Source organism: Myotis lucifugus, unplaced genomic scaffold (genome assembly GCF_000147115.1).
Source record: "Myotis lucifugus unplaced genomic scaffold, Myoluc2.0 scaffold_189, whole genome shotgun sequence".
NCBI classification, from domain to species: Eukaryota; Metazoa; Chordata; class Mammalia; order Chiroptera; family Vespertilionidae; genus Myotis; species Myotis lucifugus.
In genome coordinates, this window is record NW_005871237.1 from 825637 (window position 1) to 843690 (window position 18054).

Genomic DNA, 18054 nt, shown 5'->3' on the forward strand with positions numbered 1-18054 from the left:
CTGTGGCACCGCGGAGCGCGCCCCGAGTGCGTGGTGCGGGTTGCCCGGTGTTTCATCACCCGAACTGCCACGAGGCTTCCTTGGGGGGGAATCAGGGGGAGGGATGGGGACAAGGAGGGTGGGAATCGCTGGGGGCCCCCAGTTTAATCAAAGGGACCCAGCCCGTTTGTAATAGTTGCAGCGTGTCTCACCTGCAGAGGACTTCAACTTGATTGCCCCCCACCCCAGGACAAAAAAAAAGAGGAAAGTGTTATTTCTGTATAATAATTTGCTAGCAGGGACACGCCATTTCTTCTCGTTCCTTCCTCACAATTCTGCAGGAGCGATGTTTCCTGTAACCAGAAGAAAAAAAGAGAGAGAGAAAAAAGGAGTACTTTTTGAAGTGCTAATTAGTTTTTACTGGGGGTGGAAGTTACGTTTTATTAGAGCGACATGTCAGCGTGGTGTTGGAGCTGGAGAGATGCAGTGTGTTGGTCTCTGAGCAGTCTTCAGGAGGCGTGGAGGCATTCTTTCACAGTTGTTTGATTCTTGATTTAATGGCTGCCCAGGAAAAGTTGGGGCTTAGTATGTTCACTATGTTGCTTACCTTTCTCCAGAACGTTTGGTAGATGCGTAATCGAAGTGCTTATCGGATTGTCACAAGCGTTTCGACGTGCAGGGCTGTGCCATGTTAGAGCATGTGTTCGTGCACAGCGTTTGGGGTGGGGGGGGGGGTTGTCACCTTTTCGCACAGGTGGTAACTTTTCGGGTGTTTGCACACAATAGGTAGTTTACCATGTTTCATTGCACATTGGTTATTATCAAAGTGCCATCTCCATGAAGTGTTCTTTCTGTACTGACAACTGTAGCACGTTTATGTTTCCTTTGGTAGTTTTACTTGCCATGTTTTATCTTAGGACCCCTTGCGTCTTCCCTTGGTAAATTCAGAGTGACTTGATCTAGCTTGAGCAGTTTTCCCTAAAGCTGTGCCAAATTCAGGGAATCTTCCCACCCCCCGCCCCAAGGAATCTTTTATAGGACTTACGGAGTTGTGATTTCTAGAAACTCAGTTTGTCTTTGATCATCTGTGTATGCATTTTTCAGGGGAATTATCGAATCTTGTCATTTTTGGCGTGAGGGGTGGCGGTGAAAGGTGGATGGAGGGGGAACCACTGCCTTTGTGTTTTCCCATCTGTTCAAAATGCCAGCTTACTAGTATGATATGGTAAGCCTAGAATTTTCCAAGCAGTTCCCATACCCCACGTGCCTAGCTCTGAATTGTAAATAACCTATTGAAGGCCCAGGCATGCTTTCCCTCATTGAAGTCTTTACAACTCTATGAGGAGATGCACTTTTTCCTGTTTTGTAGAAAGGGCTCTCTCAGGTTCGCTAGCTGTTCACTTGGCCCCAGTTTGAAAATGACAAGATTAGAATACAAATCCAGGTTTTTTCAAATACAAAAGACAGTCAGTCCTTGCCCTTTAAGGCTAATGAGAAAGCTAGTAAGCAAGCAGTGACTATCAGCACTTAGGAGGGGCAGTTAATCCAGTCTGGGAGAGTTAGACAATAGGGATCAAAGAAGCCTTGAAAGACGTGTCTTCTAAGCTGAATTCTGAAGGCCAGGTAGGGGTTAACCAAGTAACAAGAAAAGAGCAGTGTGTGCAAAGATGAAAGGCAGAACATCACTGGCCTTCGGGGTTAGGGTGCCAGTTGGTAAGGAGTCATTCACAAGTGTTTGGATCTTGATCCTGAGGGCAGTGGGAAGCTACACTGCCTTCCAGTAACCTTAAGAGAGGGGCCCCGGCTTGCTTCTTCAAGGCTCTCAGCACATATCTGTCATTTGATTCAGGCAGGCCCAGGGGAAAACAGAATAGTGGGGGTCCTCTAACCTGGATCTGATTCTGGCCTCACCATTCCTTAGAGCAGTGGTTCTCAACCTTCCTAATGCCGCGACCCTTTAATACAGTTCCTCATGTTGTGGTGACCCCCAACCATAAAATTATTTTTGTTGCTACTTCATAACTGTAATTTTGCTACTGTTAGGAATCGTAATGTAAATATCTGATATGCAGAATGTATTTTCATTGTTACAAATTGAACAAAATTAAAGCATAGTGATTAATCACAAAAACAATATGTAATTATGTATGTGTTTTCCGATGGTCTTAGGCGACCCCTGTGAAAGGGTCGTTTGACCCCCCCCAAAGGGGTCGCGACCCACAGGTTGAGAACCACTGCCTTAGAGACTGTGCTTCCACCGCCCACCCCTTACTCTCTTGCCCTCTTTAGGCTCCGATCTTCTTTTGTTATGATAATTACACCAAACCAAAAAGAAAAAACCTTTTATTGGGAGTAGCAAGGCCTGGTCCACCTATCTGATAGGTCTTGAGAGAATAAATGTGATTTTCACATTATTTAGAGTTTGTTTCTTGTTTCCTCAAATATTTATTCTATCAAAAACCAAGTTGTCTTTTGAGGTTTATCATTTTCTTATTTGAGAATGTTAAGACACTATTTTGTGAAAAAGTCATTACTTTCTGGTGACTTAAAAATATTCTTAAGGATAGTATTAAGTTATTTGTCAATTTTTATAGCTATTAAAAAACACTTTTTGAAATACATTTCTAAAATTGACTGGGAAGAGCAGTGATCTGTAAAAGGCAGCTCGGCCATTGTTCAAAAGCTAAATTGCCAGGTTTCACTCCTATCCCTTCTCTTTACATTTGACTTCTCTTGAAGTACTTGTAGACACTCCAATAAAGGTATTGAACTCTGAGGTCACTAGTTAGCCAGGCATTCTAATTTTTATTTTTTTATTGATTTCAGAGAGGGAGGGAGAGGAAAAGAGAGGTAGAAACATCAATGACGAGAAAGAGTCATTGATCTGCTGCCTCCTGCACAGCCCCCATGGGGGATCAAGCCCAAAACCCAGGCATGTGCCCTTGACTGGAATCCAACCTGGGACCCTTCAGTTCGCAGGCCGACGCTCTATCCACTGAGCCAAACCAGCTAGGACTCTAATTTTTTTTAAGCTTGTGATATTGATAAATGGAAGTAGGCAAATTATTAAAATTAGCATAATCTGGATTTGTCATTTTTTTCATACAATTGTACAATTGCATTTTTAAGTATGTACTGAAGATAGTACATAACATTTCATAAATTAGATGCTTCTATTTCAAGTAAGAAAAGAATTATTTTCTATACTTTATTGATGATCTTGAAAGAGAAGAAAATTTGAGAACCTTAATGGCATACTTTGGATTTTTAGAAGTTATACATTTGTGGAATATTTAGCAGGCTCATTTTTCTGAGACTCTAGGCTCTTTTAGTTGTAATTTGAATAATTTCAAAAGAAGCTTTTTAAAAATACTTAAGTGTCTTTGCATAATGTTACTTACTATAATATTCTGGATAAGCATCTATTTTAATCAAGTATTGTTTTCTTTCCACTTTTGTGTGTGTCCAGATGTTTGTGGATTCTTCTGTGGGATTAGAGGGCACGTCTGTTGTAATCAGAAAACTCCAAGTATAGCAGCAGGGATGGATGAACAGGCTCTTTTAGGGCTAAATCCAAATGCTGATTCAGACTTCAGACAAAGGGTAAGTTAAGTTGGCTTAATTTTTTAAACCATGTTACCGCAGTTTTGCATTAGAGGACTTGAATACAAAGTACATCTGATGATAAAGGTTTAATTTGTGTAGAAATGAATAGAGATAATATAATTTGAGGTACCTGAATATATTATGAATATAGAAACACTGAGGAGTGTGATTTATTTTCTATTAAGTTGGCTCAACAAGTGTTAAGATCTCATGGGATTCAAGGTAGGATTTTATGTCACATTGCTAATCATTGATAATTACTTTAAAATTGTAATACAAAGGATTGGTTAAGGGACTTTCTGTAGTAGCAGACATGCATATTTTATTTTCCCAGTGCATGGCTCGGTCTATACAAGTGGTTTAACCCTTGCATTAGTGATATTTAACATCCTTGTTTAGTCCAGGCAGACATGTAAATGAGCAGTTATGATATGCCATGTCCTAGCTTAAAGTGATCACATGTCAGGAATCCAATATGAAATAATGCTCGGATATTTGGGTTAACCTTAACAATTAAACAATGTACTCTACACCTATAATTATGACTATAGTTGGATGATAAAAGAAACATCTAAAGAACAAGCCTATAATTAAATATTTAAAGATGTGGGCAGTTTGAAGTCTAGGATAAGTGGAAGAAGAGGCATTTTCTTTCTTCATTCTGCTTCTCATAGGAAAGGATATCTTTTATAATTTTAAATGAGGTTAACAATCTCACTAAATGTTAGCACTTTTACTTGGGCTTTTAAGCAGAAATTTTTTAAAATACGAATTTTTATTGAAATTAGAGAGAGAGGAAGGGAGAAGAAGAGAGAGAGGAATGGAGAAGAAGAGAGAGAGACATCAATGAAAGAAACATCAATGGGCTACCTCCTGCACACACCCCTAGTGGGGATTGAGCCTGCAACCAGATCATGTGCCTATGTCTTGTCTGCCCATCTTTAAACCCTTAGTCACATAGTTGAAGCATCCTGGATCTTTACCTGATTCTGGCTTGTTATTGCATGGTTATTGTAATAAAAGCCTTAAGTGTTTAGTTATTAGCCTTCTGTGTTATTTGTTTAGGTTCCTTTTTGAATATTTTTTGTGTGTTTTTTATTAAATTCCACCATCTGACAGATATTTTTTAAAGTGCCATGATTACCCAGTTGGTATGGCTCAGTGGTTGAGCATCCACCCATGATCCAAAAGGTCATGGTTTGATTCCCTGTTAGGGCACATACCTGGGTTGTGGGCTCCATCCCAGTGGGAGGTGTGCAGGAGGCAACAAATCAGTGATTCATCGTTGATACTTCTATCTCTCTATCCTTCTCCCTTCCTCTCTCTGATGTTTTTTAAAAACATTTTTTAAAAAATGCCATGATTTTCTTTTCAAAAAAGTAAAACCAAGAAATTGTTAGTGTTTTTAATATACAGAAGTTGCGCTTTTCATCAATAAAAATGAGTTCTGTCGATCACAGGCATATGAGGTCCAGGCTTCATTTGATAACCCATTAAGCCAACCTGAGTAACAGGATGGAAAAGGACAAGTCTTAAGGAAAAATGAGTTCTCATAGTCCTGATGTTAGAGTTCAGTAGTGAGGACCTAATTCAGCTTGGTGGTAAGAGAAATGACTGCCAACCCACATTCTCCAGTTCTTCTGTTTTCTACATGGGCAATAAAAGCTGAATTATCTCTGTTGGCACTTAGAGACGATAGGACCTCAGAAAGAAGGTATGAGATAGAAGAACAACATGATAAGAGCTTTGACTAGTTCGTTATTGCCAGGAAAAAATTGTTTTTCATGCTATTAACATGGATTTAGAGTGCAAAGACTAGTTAAAAACTGAAAACTTTCTAGTTATTAACTCATTTTTTAATGTGTGAATAGAATATCTTTCTTTGGCTTAAAACTTGCTGTTGTTTCAGTAAAGTGGTATGTTAGTAACAATTCTAGCAGCTGAATTCCCCACCCTCCTTTTTTTGGTAAGTGGTAATGCAACTTACATGATTAACTTCCATCTTATCACCTGCCCTGGCCTTTGAGATATTTGTAAAGGAAACCCTAGATTTTATGAAATATTGTTAGGTGACAACTGAGCTAGAGTCTTTTGCAGCTGCTTGGATTCTTATATTCTTAGTTCTTAAAGATATTATTTATACTTTAGAAAGTATTTGGTGATCTTCATCTACTCACCTTCATTTACTTTGGTTCTCTGTCAGAGGGAGCAGCCACTGAGACCACAAATGAAAACTCATTCCCTCATTCATGCAGTTACATAATACAGGAAACCATCACCTAAAAAAGCGGGGGTTTTTTGCTTTTTTTTTTTTTTTTTTAAAAAAACAAACCTCTAATCCAAAGGAAAATAATTTTACATCTTGACCCAGTATATATGTATATGCATAAATGTATGTAAATAAATACATAGAAACATTTATAACTAAACAAGTTACACAAAATAGTAGTTATTGCTAAGTGTGGTGCACTCTGATATTTTTATTCTGTGTCAATTTTTAAATTGCTATTAAAGACTGATAAAATTATTTTTAACACAAACTTTTTTTAAACTATTGACTAGTCAGGATGATGTATTATATAATTATATACTTGAAACCAATACAATTTTATTAACCGGTGTCACCCCCATAAATTTAATAAAAATATTGCCTAATCAAAATTAGGTTTCGCTAAAGCTTAATGTTCCTTCTAATTTATTTCAAGGATTGTATCAGTATGTAATTACTTTACAGTCATCTAGCACTGGCCCTGGACAATGTGGCCCAGTTAGTTGGGCATCATCCTATGCACCAAAGTGTTGCCATCTATATTCCCAGTCAGGGCACATGACTGGTTTGTGGGCTTTGTCACCCGGGGGTCATGCAGGAGGCAGCAGATCTATGTTGCACTCTCATGTCCATATTTCTCTCTCTCCCTCTCTCTCTAATAATAAACTATTCTTTAAAAATATCATCTAGCAATGTTTCTAGTATATGTGTAAATTTTTGGCTGTTTGAGATACTTTTCATGAGTTGTTGAGATTACTATTTGTCCATTGTCATATGTGAAACCTGCATCTGTCATTGATGCCATTTACAGCATGGAAGAGTGGCAGAAGTCACTCCCCATTTTCCCAACGGTGTGGTAGCGACCACATGGACTTTGTACACAAGGCCCTGAATGCATGAATAGAGGGATGAGAAATGATTTAGCTATTTCCTAAAGCTTTGACCTTTTCAATTATTTGAGTACTTTCTCAAAATTCATATCATGCAGTTGTACTCTGATTTTAATCTCACATTTTAGGGAACTTACATGATATAGTTGAATTGAAATAGTCTCTGTTTAATTAAACCAAATGGCATACATTATGTTTTATCTTTTATAATCACCTCTTTAATAGCATATTTGCTATGAAATAGGAAAAACACCCTTTATATATCATTTTTACTTGCTTTTGATGAGTACTTGTATGTTTTCTCTCTTGAGCCTCCTAATAATCCAGTGAGGTTTGAAGGACATTTTTGTGTTTCCTTTGCTGTGAGGAAACAGGTTCAACTTTCTAACTGATGGGTTTGTTTTCTATTTAATCTTTTCTCTAAAATCATTAAGTGGCATATATCAGAAGCCCCAATGCAAAGTTTCAGCTACTTTTCTTTAGATTCACTGATTTATTACTGGTTTGTGATTCACAGAATATTTGTTTAGTGTTGAGGGCATTGAGATTGACATTACAAATGCATTTTTGCTTTTCTATCTTACAGGCCCTGGCCTATTTTGAGCAGTTAAAGATCTCCCCAGATGCCTGGCAGGTGTGTGCAGAAGCTCTAGCCCAGAGGACATACAGGTAATTAAAACAAAAATTTGCATGACTCTTAGAATTTAAATTTCTGTGAACTTGACAGGACTTAAATTTACCTGTGTTTGGAGAATGTTTTTATAAAAACATTTTATGACCTGTGTTTTGGGAAATCATTTAGTGTAGAAATGAGAAAAATAGTAAACTAATAATTTGGCTCTTCCAGGATTGACTTTTCAGTAGAACTATCCTTTGCCTCATGCTGTGCACCTGACAGCATATCCCGACTAGAATGTAGTACATTAAAACTTCCTTATTTTCGTTTTCTTCAAATATATTTTTATAGATTTTAGAGAGGAAGGGAGAGGGAGAGAGATATAGGAACATCAGTGATGAGAGAGAATTATCAATCAGCTGCCTCCTGCACGCCCCCTACTGGGAATCAAGCCTGCAACCTGGGCATGTGCCCTTGGCCAGAATCAAACCTGGGACCCTTCAGTCCGTAGACCGATGCTCTATCCACTGAGCCAAACCGGCTAGGGCAAAACTTCCTTATTTTCTTATGATGTGAGTGATGGTTGGTTTTCTAAAGAGTTGGTAAAGGAGGTAATCAAATTATAATATTAATTTTTTATTTTAATTTAAAGTATATTAGCATTCAATTACCAATCTTTATTTAAAATATGGAACTCTTCACGAATTTGCATGTCATCATTATGCAGGGACCATGCTAATCTCTCTATTGTTACAATTTTATTTTTATTTTTTAAAATATATTTTTATTGATGTTTAGAGAGAGGAAGGGAGAGGGATAGAGAGATAGAAACATCAATAAGAGAGGAAGTTATCAATTGGCTGCCTCCTGTAAGGCCCCCACTGGGGATCAAACCCACATCCTGGGCATATGCCTTCACTGGGAATCAAACCAGCAACCTCTTGGTTCTTGGGTCATTGCGCAACCGCTGAGCCACACCAGCCGGGGTATATTGTTCCAATTTTAGTATAAGTGCTGCTGAACCGAGCACTCACTTACCAATCTTGATGTTGGACTGAGGTCTTTTCTTTGTGTATATGCTACTAGCATTCACTTTATCATTCTTACGTTGATCAGACCCATAATCCATCCTCTGCATTGAGGAATAATGAATGTAGGTTCCTAAACTTTTTAGTTATTTGTCCCCTTCTCTCCTAGTCTTGTGGTTATCTAACCCGCATTACATATATACAAGGATTTCCCCCTGCAATGTGATTTCCTATGAAGTCTTTCGAAAGCTTCAACTTGATTTTTACAAAAATAAGAACTCTCATCATGCTCATTTATTAGTTTATATTACAAAAGAGGTGCAGCTGGCATAGTGAGACTTGGGGAAATACAACCGACCAGCTATAACCAAACAACTTGCTTCTGTGAGTAGAAGTTCCTGGAGGCTAGTGATGACTCCTCGCGGAGTTCTCCGCATGCTGTGGGTATTACTTACTACATTTTTACAGACAAAACCAAGTGTTCCAGTTTATTGAAAAAGTTGGTTTTGAGAACATATGTATGTCTTAGAGTAAATAAGAACCAGCTCTTAAAAAGCTTCTTATAGTTTACTTTTTGAGTGGAAATTTTAAGTCTTGTATACTTAGTTTAAGGCTTCAATGTCATCCATGATAAGGATAAAAATCCTAAGGTCTTAGAAGAGGTGCTAAATAAACCTAACTTTAAAAAACTCTTAAAGGATTGTTTCAGCCCTGGCCAGGTGACTAAGTTGGTTGGAGCATCGCCCCATAGACAAAAGGATGCGGGTTTGATCCCTGGTCGGGGCAATTACAGGAAGCAACCAATTAATGTTTCTCACATTGATGTTTCTCTCCCTCCCTCCCTCCTTCATCTCTCTCAAAGTCAATGAAAACATATTCTCGGGTAAGGATAAAAAAAAAAAAAAAGATTGTTTCATTTGGTTAATTCATGTTGTCTAAATGAAGATAACATCTCCATTCTTGTAGTGACCAGTTAGCTTTATATATGAAAAATGTCCTATGACTAATCCTGGCTCAAACTATCTTGGATGAATAGATTGTTCTTCACTAAAGGGACTTTGTCAGAGTTTGTAGCTAGCTCACTGCAACGCTGGCTCACCCCTAGAGAGACAAGTGAAAGTCAATAATTGGTGGATACTGATTTTTGCCCTCCTTTTGTAAGGGCAATATATTTGTACCTTGGTTTTCTGCATGACGTTTGAGGCTAGACTCCCAGTCAGGTGATACCGGGTGTTTTTGATTTTGCTGCAATAGAACTGTCTAGGGTTGAATTTTAAGTATGACTTTGATAAACAACTCTGATTTAACTCAGTCTCTGGCAGTTCTACCATTTGTCATTTTAACACTTAGCCTTTAGCAGTTGTTCCAGGAATCCTAACATCTAGAATTTAGGGGGGGTGTCTTTTATTTGCAAAGTACTGTACTTAAGGTGTATCTTAATTTGTTTGGTTGTTCTGCTTGCCAGATTTGGTGGGAATACCGAATATTATATAATATTTGAAGTTCTCTTAGCTTTTTAAACAAATAGATAAGAATGTTGCCGAGACCGGTTTGGCTCAGTGGATAGAGCGTCGGCCTGCAGACTGAGGGGTCCCGGGTTCGATTCTGGTCAAGGGCATGTACCTGGGTTGCGGGCACATCCCCAGTGGGAGATGTGCAGGAGGCGGCTGGTTGATGTTTCTCTCTCATCGATGTTTCTAACTCTCTATCTCTCTCCCTTCCTCTCTGTGAAAAATCAATAAAAATATATTAAAAAAAAAAAAAAGAATGTAATAAATGAGATCAATAAGTAGAAAGCAAGGCAAAGGTCTATTTTGAGAAACTTTTTAACTATGTTATTCATTAATATTTTGTCTTTGATTTGTTTTCCCCAATTCATATTCTGCTTATTTTCTTTTTCCTAGTGATGATCACATCAAGTTTTTCTGCTTTCAAGTTTTAGAACATCAAGTTAAATACAAGTAAGTCTTTTTCTCACTGCTTGACACTGAAGTTTGTGGGGAGAGGCCATTTTTTAAAATTAGTTTTTCCCTTTTTAGGAAACCATAATACAGGTTGTAATTTAACAGTGTATGTGACATCCAGTTTATAGCTGTATTTTGATTTGTCCCAAAGTGTTTTAACAATACTGAATTTGTTGGTTACATGTAAATATCCAACATTTTACAGGGAAAACAAAATAGATTTCCAGTTTCTCTGAAAATATCAGAAGATGTAGCAACACCCCGCCTGTTTTCTACATGACAGCTCTCTGTTAGAGTTGAGTGGCAGCATGGGCACTCGTATTCAGAACCCCTGCTTTAATTAGGTGAAAACAATGAATCATAGCTCAGAGGACCCTTCGTTTGTCTATTGATTTATTCTGTAAACCACAGATCTCAGAAGATGGACTTACTTCCATTTGAAAAAATTGTGTAGCTGCCATTTTTTCTATGTGAACCTAACCACAGATTAAACTAATACCAATATTGATACTCCACCTGCCACTCCCACACTTATCATTTTTCCTTAAAGCAAATGATGAGAGAGAGGCATTAGTTTATTTTAGAGAACTTCAGATAATTGAGTGCTATACAAATTTTCCTTTTCAAATATATTTTTTAAAACCACAGACACCAAATATAGCTATTATTATTTTTTCTTCTCTATTTTGAACAGATATTCAGAACTAACTACTGTTCAACAGCAACTAATTAGGGAGACGCTCATATCTTGGCTTCAAGCTCAGGTAAAATTGTAATTTCATTTAGTACCTCAAATTGCGAGATATTTAAATTTTTATTTTTGCAAGCGTTTGCAACTTTATGTCAAAAATGTGGATCATTTACCCTCTATTTCATCCTGTAGCTTTCTTAGAAAGTACTGGTTTTGAAGATCATGGGTAGATGAAAGCTTAGCAGTAATTTTAAATTGTATCAATAACTGAAACTATCATGCTTTCCATGACACATTGTGGAAACTTGGTTTTAAAATGTAATTTTTTTTTACTACTTGACAAAAGTGGCTTTTCTGTTCACTCTTAAAGGTGACCCCCTCGTATGGGGAAGTAAAGTACAGCATAGGGAATATTGTCAATAATATTGTAATAACTATGTATGGTGCCAGTTGGGTACTAGACTAATCAGGGGGGATCACTTTGTAAATTACATAAGTGTCTAACCACTATGCCGTGCACCTGAAACTAAATGAAATTGAATGTCAACTGTAATTGAAGCTTTCTTTTTAATGTTAAAAAATTTTTAAAAAACACATAAAAATGAGTCCTCCTGGACAACCTCTTCACAAAGACCCCATTTCAAAATGGCCAATCAAGTTCTTAATTCATAGTATGTTCTTATTTGTTAATTTTGGTTAATGTACATATAAAGCAGTTGTATAGTTAGAAATTTTATTTTCCTATAAAGAGCAAGCAGCTAGAAGAAAAACAATTGAATTTTTTCCTTCGGAAAATTAATAGGAACTGGTAAAACTCTACGTCTGAATCTTTTCTCTAAAAGTGTGAGAATGGAAAAAAATAAAGTGTGAGAATAAGAAATAACCATTAACACATTTGTTCATTTGATTATTCCCCATCTGCTCAGTTGCTTAAATACTTTGGTCATTTTTAAGCATATTTGTTGCATAGCTAATCTAGACCATGTTGAAGTTTCATGTGTTTTTTGCCTATTAGTGATAAATAGGAAAACCAAGTGTTGAAACTTTTTAATTTACATTTAATTTCACGGATTGTTTCTCTGATTGTCAGATGCTGAATCCTCAAGCAGAGAAGACCTTTATACGAAATAAAGCAGCCCAAGTCTTCGCCTTGCTTTTTGTTACAGAATATCTCACTAAATGGCCCAAGTTTTTTTTTGACATTCTCTCAGTAGTGGACCTAAATCCAAGGGGAGTAGATCTGTACCTCCGAATCCTCATGGCTATTGATTCTGAGTTGGTGGATCGTGATGTTGTGCATACATCAGAGGCAAGTAACTTCCCTTTAATTTTTAGGGTTTTTTTGTTTTGTTTCTTTAATTTTATTTATTGATGAGAGAGAGAGAGAGAGCAACATCAATTTATTATTCCACTTATTTATGCATTCATTGGTTGCTTCTTGTATGTGTCCTGACCAGTGATTGAACCCACAACCTTGGCATATTGGGACAGGCTTTAACCAACTGAGCTACCCAGTTAGGGCCTAATTTTAAGTTTTTAATACATATTTTATAGGAGATAATGAGCACATAAAAGGAGCATAAGTCTTATTTTTGAGACAAACTTTCTTAAGAATAATTATAGATTTACTCAACATTTTGAATTTTGTTTTACAAAGGAACTTAAATTTGTCCTCTCTCCCCCATGTAGGTTGAAATTAGAATAGATTTTTTTTTTTTTTACTAGGTGAGCACTTACTCCTGTGAAATACACAACTTTTTTTTCTCCTGTGAATTTGTAGGGATGTGATCTATATTGACTACTGTTGTGTAGTCACTGACTGAGGAAGAAGCATTGCTTATGAATCAGTGCTGGGTTCTTCTGTATTCTCAGTTACATAGCCCATTGCCTTATATAGTTCATGATCTGATGTAATTTTTTTTAACTGATTGATTTTAGAGGGAGGGGAAAAGGGGGAAGGGAGAGAGAGAGGAAAAAAACCACATTGATTTGTTGTTCCACTTACTTGTGCATTCATTGGTTCATTCTTGTATGTGCCCTCACCGGGGATGGAACCCACAACCTTGGGGTATTGGGTCGACACTCTAACCAACTGAGCTACCGTCCAGGGCTTTGTCTCCTTATTAAAGAACACAACAGAAATAGTTTAATTCAAGTGTTTACAATAACTTTAAATTCATTGTATGTCAAACATTTATAAAGGTTATTTTCATGCATTTAATTTATTGCCATTTAACTTAAACATCATGTTTGTATTATAGTGAGCAATACTCAATTACTTAAGATTGCTAAATAATGCTTATTTATAGTTTATGTTTAATAAGAGATCAAGTCTGGCACTGAGGAAGAGAATGGAAAGAGGAAATAGAAAGAATCACCGGGTATGATTTTAGAGCTGATAAATAGGAAATGTGTTGAAAGTCTGGAAGTTTAGTGGTGAGGTAATTACTGTGGGCAACTATTCAGATGTCAAACATTATTTTGTGAGGTACTCTGCTTTGATCGCGTATAAGGTGTTTTGTTTGTTTTTAGGAGGCTCGTAGAAATACTCTAATAAAGGATACCATGAGGGAACAGTGCATTCCAAACTTGGTGGAATCATGGTACCAAATCCTGCAAAATTATCAGTATACTAATTCAGAAGTGACATGTCAGTGCCTTGAAGTAGTTGGGGCTTATGTATCTTGGATAGACTTATCCCTTATAGCCAATGATAGGTAAGTATAAGTCTACTTTTAAAATATTAGCCTGCAAAATACATCAATTTGAAAACATAACAATTTTATTCCATTGCCAGGTTTATAAATATGCTGCTAGGTCATATGTCAATAGAAGTTCTACGGGAAGAAGCATGTGACTGTTTATTTGAAATTGTAAATAAAGGAATGGATCCGGTTGATAAAATGAAACTAGTAGAATCTTTGTGTCAAGTATTACAGTCTGCTGGGTTTTTCATCATTGACCAGGTCAGTAAATTTATATATAAAGTTTTTTAAATTGTTAGAACAAACTAGGATAGGTAGTAATTCTGCTTTCTTTCTTTCTTTCTTTCTTTCTTTCTTTCTTTCTTTCTTTCTTTCTTTCTTCTTTCTTTTTTATATATATTTTATTGATTTATTACAGAGAGGAAGGGAGAGAGATAGAGTTAGAAACATCGATGAGAGAGAAACATTGATCAGCCACCTCCTGCACACCTCCCACTTGGGATGTGCCCGCAACCAAGGTACATGCCCTTGACCGGAATCGAACCTGGGACCTTTCAGTCCGAAGGCCGGCGCTCTATCCACTGAGCCAAACTAGCTATGGCTTTCTTTTTTTTGTTGGAAACTCCCCTTGAAATTATAATAATGAAACACTGCATCTCGAAAGCCATAATATTTCTGTAGCATTTGTTTTAGGCAATGGATTATACCAGTTCTTAAACTTGAAAATCTGGGATGGTACCTTCGAATGTTCATTTCTAACAAAGTCCTGGGTGATGCTGATACTACTGGTCCACAAACCATACTTGTAGCAAGAGACTATACTATTTACATGACAGTGCATTTTGGCTAAAATTAGACTTGGTTATAATTGTTACGTTTTCATCGTACAACTTATTTGAGTTGTTAGAATTTAATTCCAACAGCTTTGGGTGTGGTAAAGTAGTAATTTAGATACACAATTGGAAAGTTTTAATTTTACCTATTACAGTGATAAAGAATTACTAAGAAATCTTTGTATTGCTGATATGTTATTAGCATAGCTCTAGTGTTTTCCTTGCTGACGAACAATATTGTTTTCTTATACTGCTAATAATTGTTTTATTTAGTTCCTGGTAAAAGACCTAAAATAATGAAGTTAAAAATATATTTCTATAGGAGAACATTATAAGGATAATTAATGAAAAAAATCTAAGTTTGAGTTCTGGCTCTAACTGATATGACCATAGGTAGGTAATTATAATAGCAGTATCTCTTTGCAGCAATAGTTAAGGCTCAAATTAAATAGTATCAGAAAGGACTGTTGTAAGTTGTTACACATACTTTGATTTTATTAAAGCATATTTACTGAATTCAGTAGTTTAAAGAGAAGGTTCTAAAACCATATTTCCCTATTTTTAAGCTTTTATAAAGTCAGCAATGTTTATATTTATAGTACTATAATCGTTAAAAACAGTTGCTTTAGCCCTGGCCAGTGTGGCTCAGTTGGTTGAGTGTCGTCCCATGCACTAAAAGGTTGCCAGTTTGATTCCTGGTCAGGGCACATGCCCAGGTTGTAGGTATTTTTTATTTTTATTTTTAAATATATTGTTATTGATTTTAGAGAGGAAGGGAAAGGGAGAGAGAGATAGAAACATCAATGATGAGAGAGAATCATTGATTGGCTGCCTCCTGCATGATCGGGGATCGAGCCCACAACCTGGGCATATGCCCTGACCAGGAATCAAACCATGACCTCTCAGTTCACAGGTCAAGGCTCAATCACTGAGCACACAGTCCAGGTTGTGGATATTTTTTTAAGTTGCTTTAAAGAGTACTAGTGTATAATAATGGCAGAAGAATTCAAATTCTAAAAATTTCCCAGTCAAAATGTTAGAATTGTTAAATGTTAGTTTAAAATTGAATCCTTTAATTGGCATTTGATTCATTCTAAAGTTTAGGGTTTTTCCTCTTTACTCTTAGGTGTGTGATTTTAAATTGAGGACTGCCTTGATTCCTTTCAGGAAGAAGATGTTGACTTCCTTGCCAGATTTTCTAAACTGGTAAATGGAATGGGACAGTCACTGATAGTTAGCTGGACTAAATTAATTAAGAATGGGGATATCAAGAATGCTCAAGAGGCACTACAAGCTATTGAAACAAAAGTGGCGCTGATGTTGCAGCTACTAATTCATGAGGATGATGATATCTCGTCTAACATTATTGGATTTTGTTATGATTATCTTCATATTTTGAAACAAGTGAGTCTTTATTTTAACTTTTTGTCTAGTGGATAATATAGAAGGGTCACAAAGAATTGGAAAATAACAGGAAAAATGAAAATAGCCCTAATTCTAACACCTAATGACATTTGCTGTTATATATTAATGTATTTCCTTTTTCTTTTCTTTTTAAAACTTTTTAGCTAGAAAACAAATTTCCAGGTTCTATAATTCATAAGACTAATAATAAGCTTCAGAATTAATGATAGGTTTAGGTTATTTTTATTTTTGAATCGTGTTTATTTCTAAATACAGTAGATATGTTGTTAAACATAGTTTATTTTATTAGTTACATATAAATAATTTTTATACAATTAAAATTTTCCCCCAGAGAATTACTTTCAATAAGAACTTGAAATGTAGAGGGTATTAGTCTCTATATTTAAGAATCAGTAACTTCCCATTATAACATTAGGTGAGAGAACCATTCCTATTTTATTTATATTGATTAGTTTAATCAAGTCAAGCGTAAAATAATTTTTTTTCCACACTGAGTTTAGCTTCTGTTTGTTATAACACGCCTCTATGCATACTTTAAGACATTTTCGGCAATGGGGAAAGGTATGAAGAAAATTCAGATCACTATTGGTAATCCCACTGTGTATCCCATAGTGGATTCTTAGGCCTTTTTTTGCCTTGTTCAAAACAAGGCAAGATCATACTTTACTGTCCTATAACCTGCTTCTTTGCTGAAAGCATTATAAGTATCTTTAAAAATCAAATTCATTTATATGTCTTTGCCTGCATTTCAAGTTATTTACCAGAAATGGAATTGCTAGATCTTAGGTACATTTTAAATACAGGATGGGACAAAAGTAGGTTTATAGTTATGAGTATGCAGAACACAGAATTTATTCTTGTGTTATTATTTATTAATTATTGTATTATTTTCCATATGAACAACTGTAAATGTACTTTTGCCCCCACCCTGTATAGAAAGGAGCTGCCAGACTACCCTCCAGAAAAGTGTGCATGTTTTTAAAAATGTTAATCAATCTATTAGAAAAATATTCTGATGAGTAAGTATAACTTTAGGAAACCTAACAAATTATTGCTTACTTTTTAACAGCTTTCAGTGCTCTCGGATCAGCAAAAAGCTAATGTAGAGGTAATTGACTTCTTTTTGCTTCTTTTAAACTGGTAATAGTATCTGTGTCTACAATCTGCCTTTAAATATAGCTTAACTTCTGATTTTATGAAATTAAAGGAGACTGACAAAAGGTATTTTATTCTTAATTATAGGCAATCATGTTGGCCGTTATGAAAAAATTGACTTATGATGAGGAATATAACTTTGAAAATGAGGTAAGAATTTTGCATTGAGGAGAAATCAGTTTTAATTTCATTGTTTACTTACATCACATTAATATTTCAAGTTTTGATTACTTTAGAGTTCTTTAAAAAAAGATATATCTTTAAAATTAGCCTGATTATATTAACCTCAACTGTACGTAGAATTAATGGAAGCCTCATAATACTTCACATTTGGTACTTTTTTAAAAAACATTTCATAGCATTGATCTTTATAAAATATTGACAATATTTTTGGTGATGTTATCTTACTTTATGTTTAACGAGAGTGATAAATTGAGGCCCAGTTGGTGGAACTCAGATCATAAATGTGTATGGGAGAGTGGGAGTGAGGTATTTAACGGCCTGGACTTGTTCTGGTTAGAAGTTTTGTCTAGGATTGCTAGAGAGTCAGCTTCCCATCAAACACAAGGTCACCAGGTGCTTTCTAGTAATTCAGTCATGACATAATACTGTTTAGTTGTGTGCTAGTGACCTATTCCTTTCTTTGGGCATTCAGAAACTTTGGACTATAAAAGGATAATGGTGATGCTAACCAACACACTGTGTACTTAAAGCGCCAGGCTCATTATATATAATAGCTTCTATCATACAATATTATAGTTTTTACAGTGAACAGAAAGATACAAGGAGTATAAATAAGGTGCTGAAGTTCTCACAAAACCCAATGTGAACCTCTTCTGACTCTAGATTCTTATCCTTCATTTCCTTCCTGTACTATTTCTGGTTCTGGCTTT

At 36.0% G+C, this 18054-nt stretch overlaps 1 protein-coding gene and 1 pseudogene across 2 annotated transcripts in view; one reads left to right on the plus strand and one right to left on the minus strand.

The window, feature by feature from the left end:
* The window catches only part of XPOT (exportin for tRNA), a 39501-nt gene that overhangs the window by 647 nt on the left and 20800 nt on the right, over positions 1-18054 (plus strand). The window contains exons 2-11 of one of the 2 annotated variants that reach the window (XM_006096851.3): positions 3449-3582; positions 7331-7413; positions 10293-10349; positions 11047-11116; positions 12134-12352; positions 13576-13760; positions 13841-14009; positions 15749-15985; positions 17076-17114; positions 17249-17311. In XM_006096851.3, the coding sequence (XP_006096913.1) occupies positions 3523-3582; positions 7331-7413; positions 10293-10349; positions 11047-11116; positions 12134-12352; positions 13576-13760; positions 13841-14009; positions 15749-15985; positions 17076-17114; positions 17249-17311 (1182 nt within the window). In that variant the 5' untranslated portion in view covers positions 3449-3522. Of the gene's footprint in view, positions 1-3448; positions 3583-7330; positions 7414-10292; positions 10350-11046; positions 11117-12133; positions 12353-13575; positions 13761-13840; positions 14010-15748; positions 15986-17075; positions 17115-17248; positions 17312-18054 lie in introns of those variants that run through there. The other variant, XM_023760664.1, reaches the window with a different exon arrangement.
* Positions 8043-8137, minus strand: LOC111827589 (annotated as a pseudogene).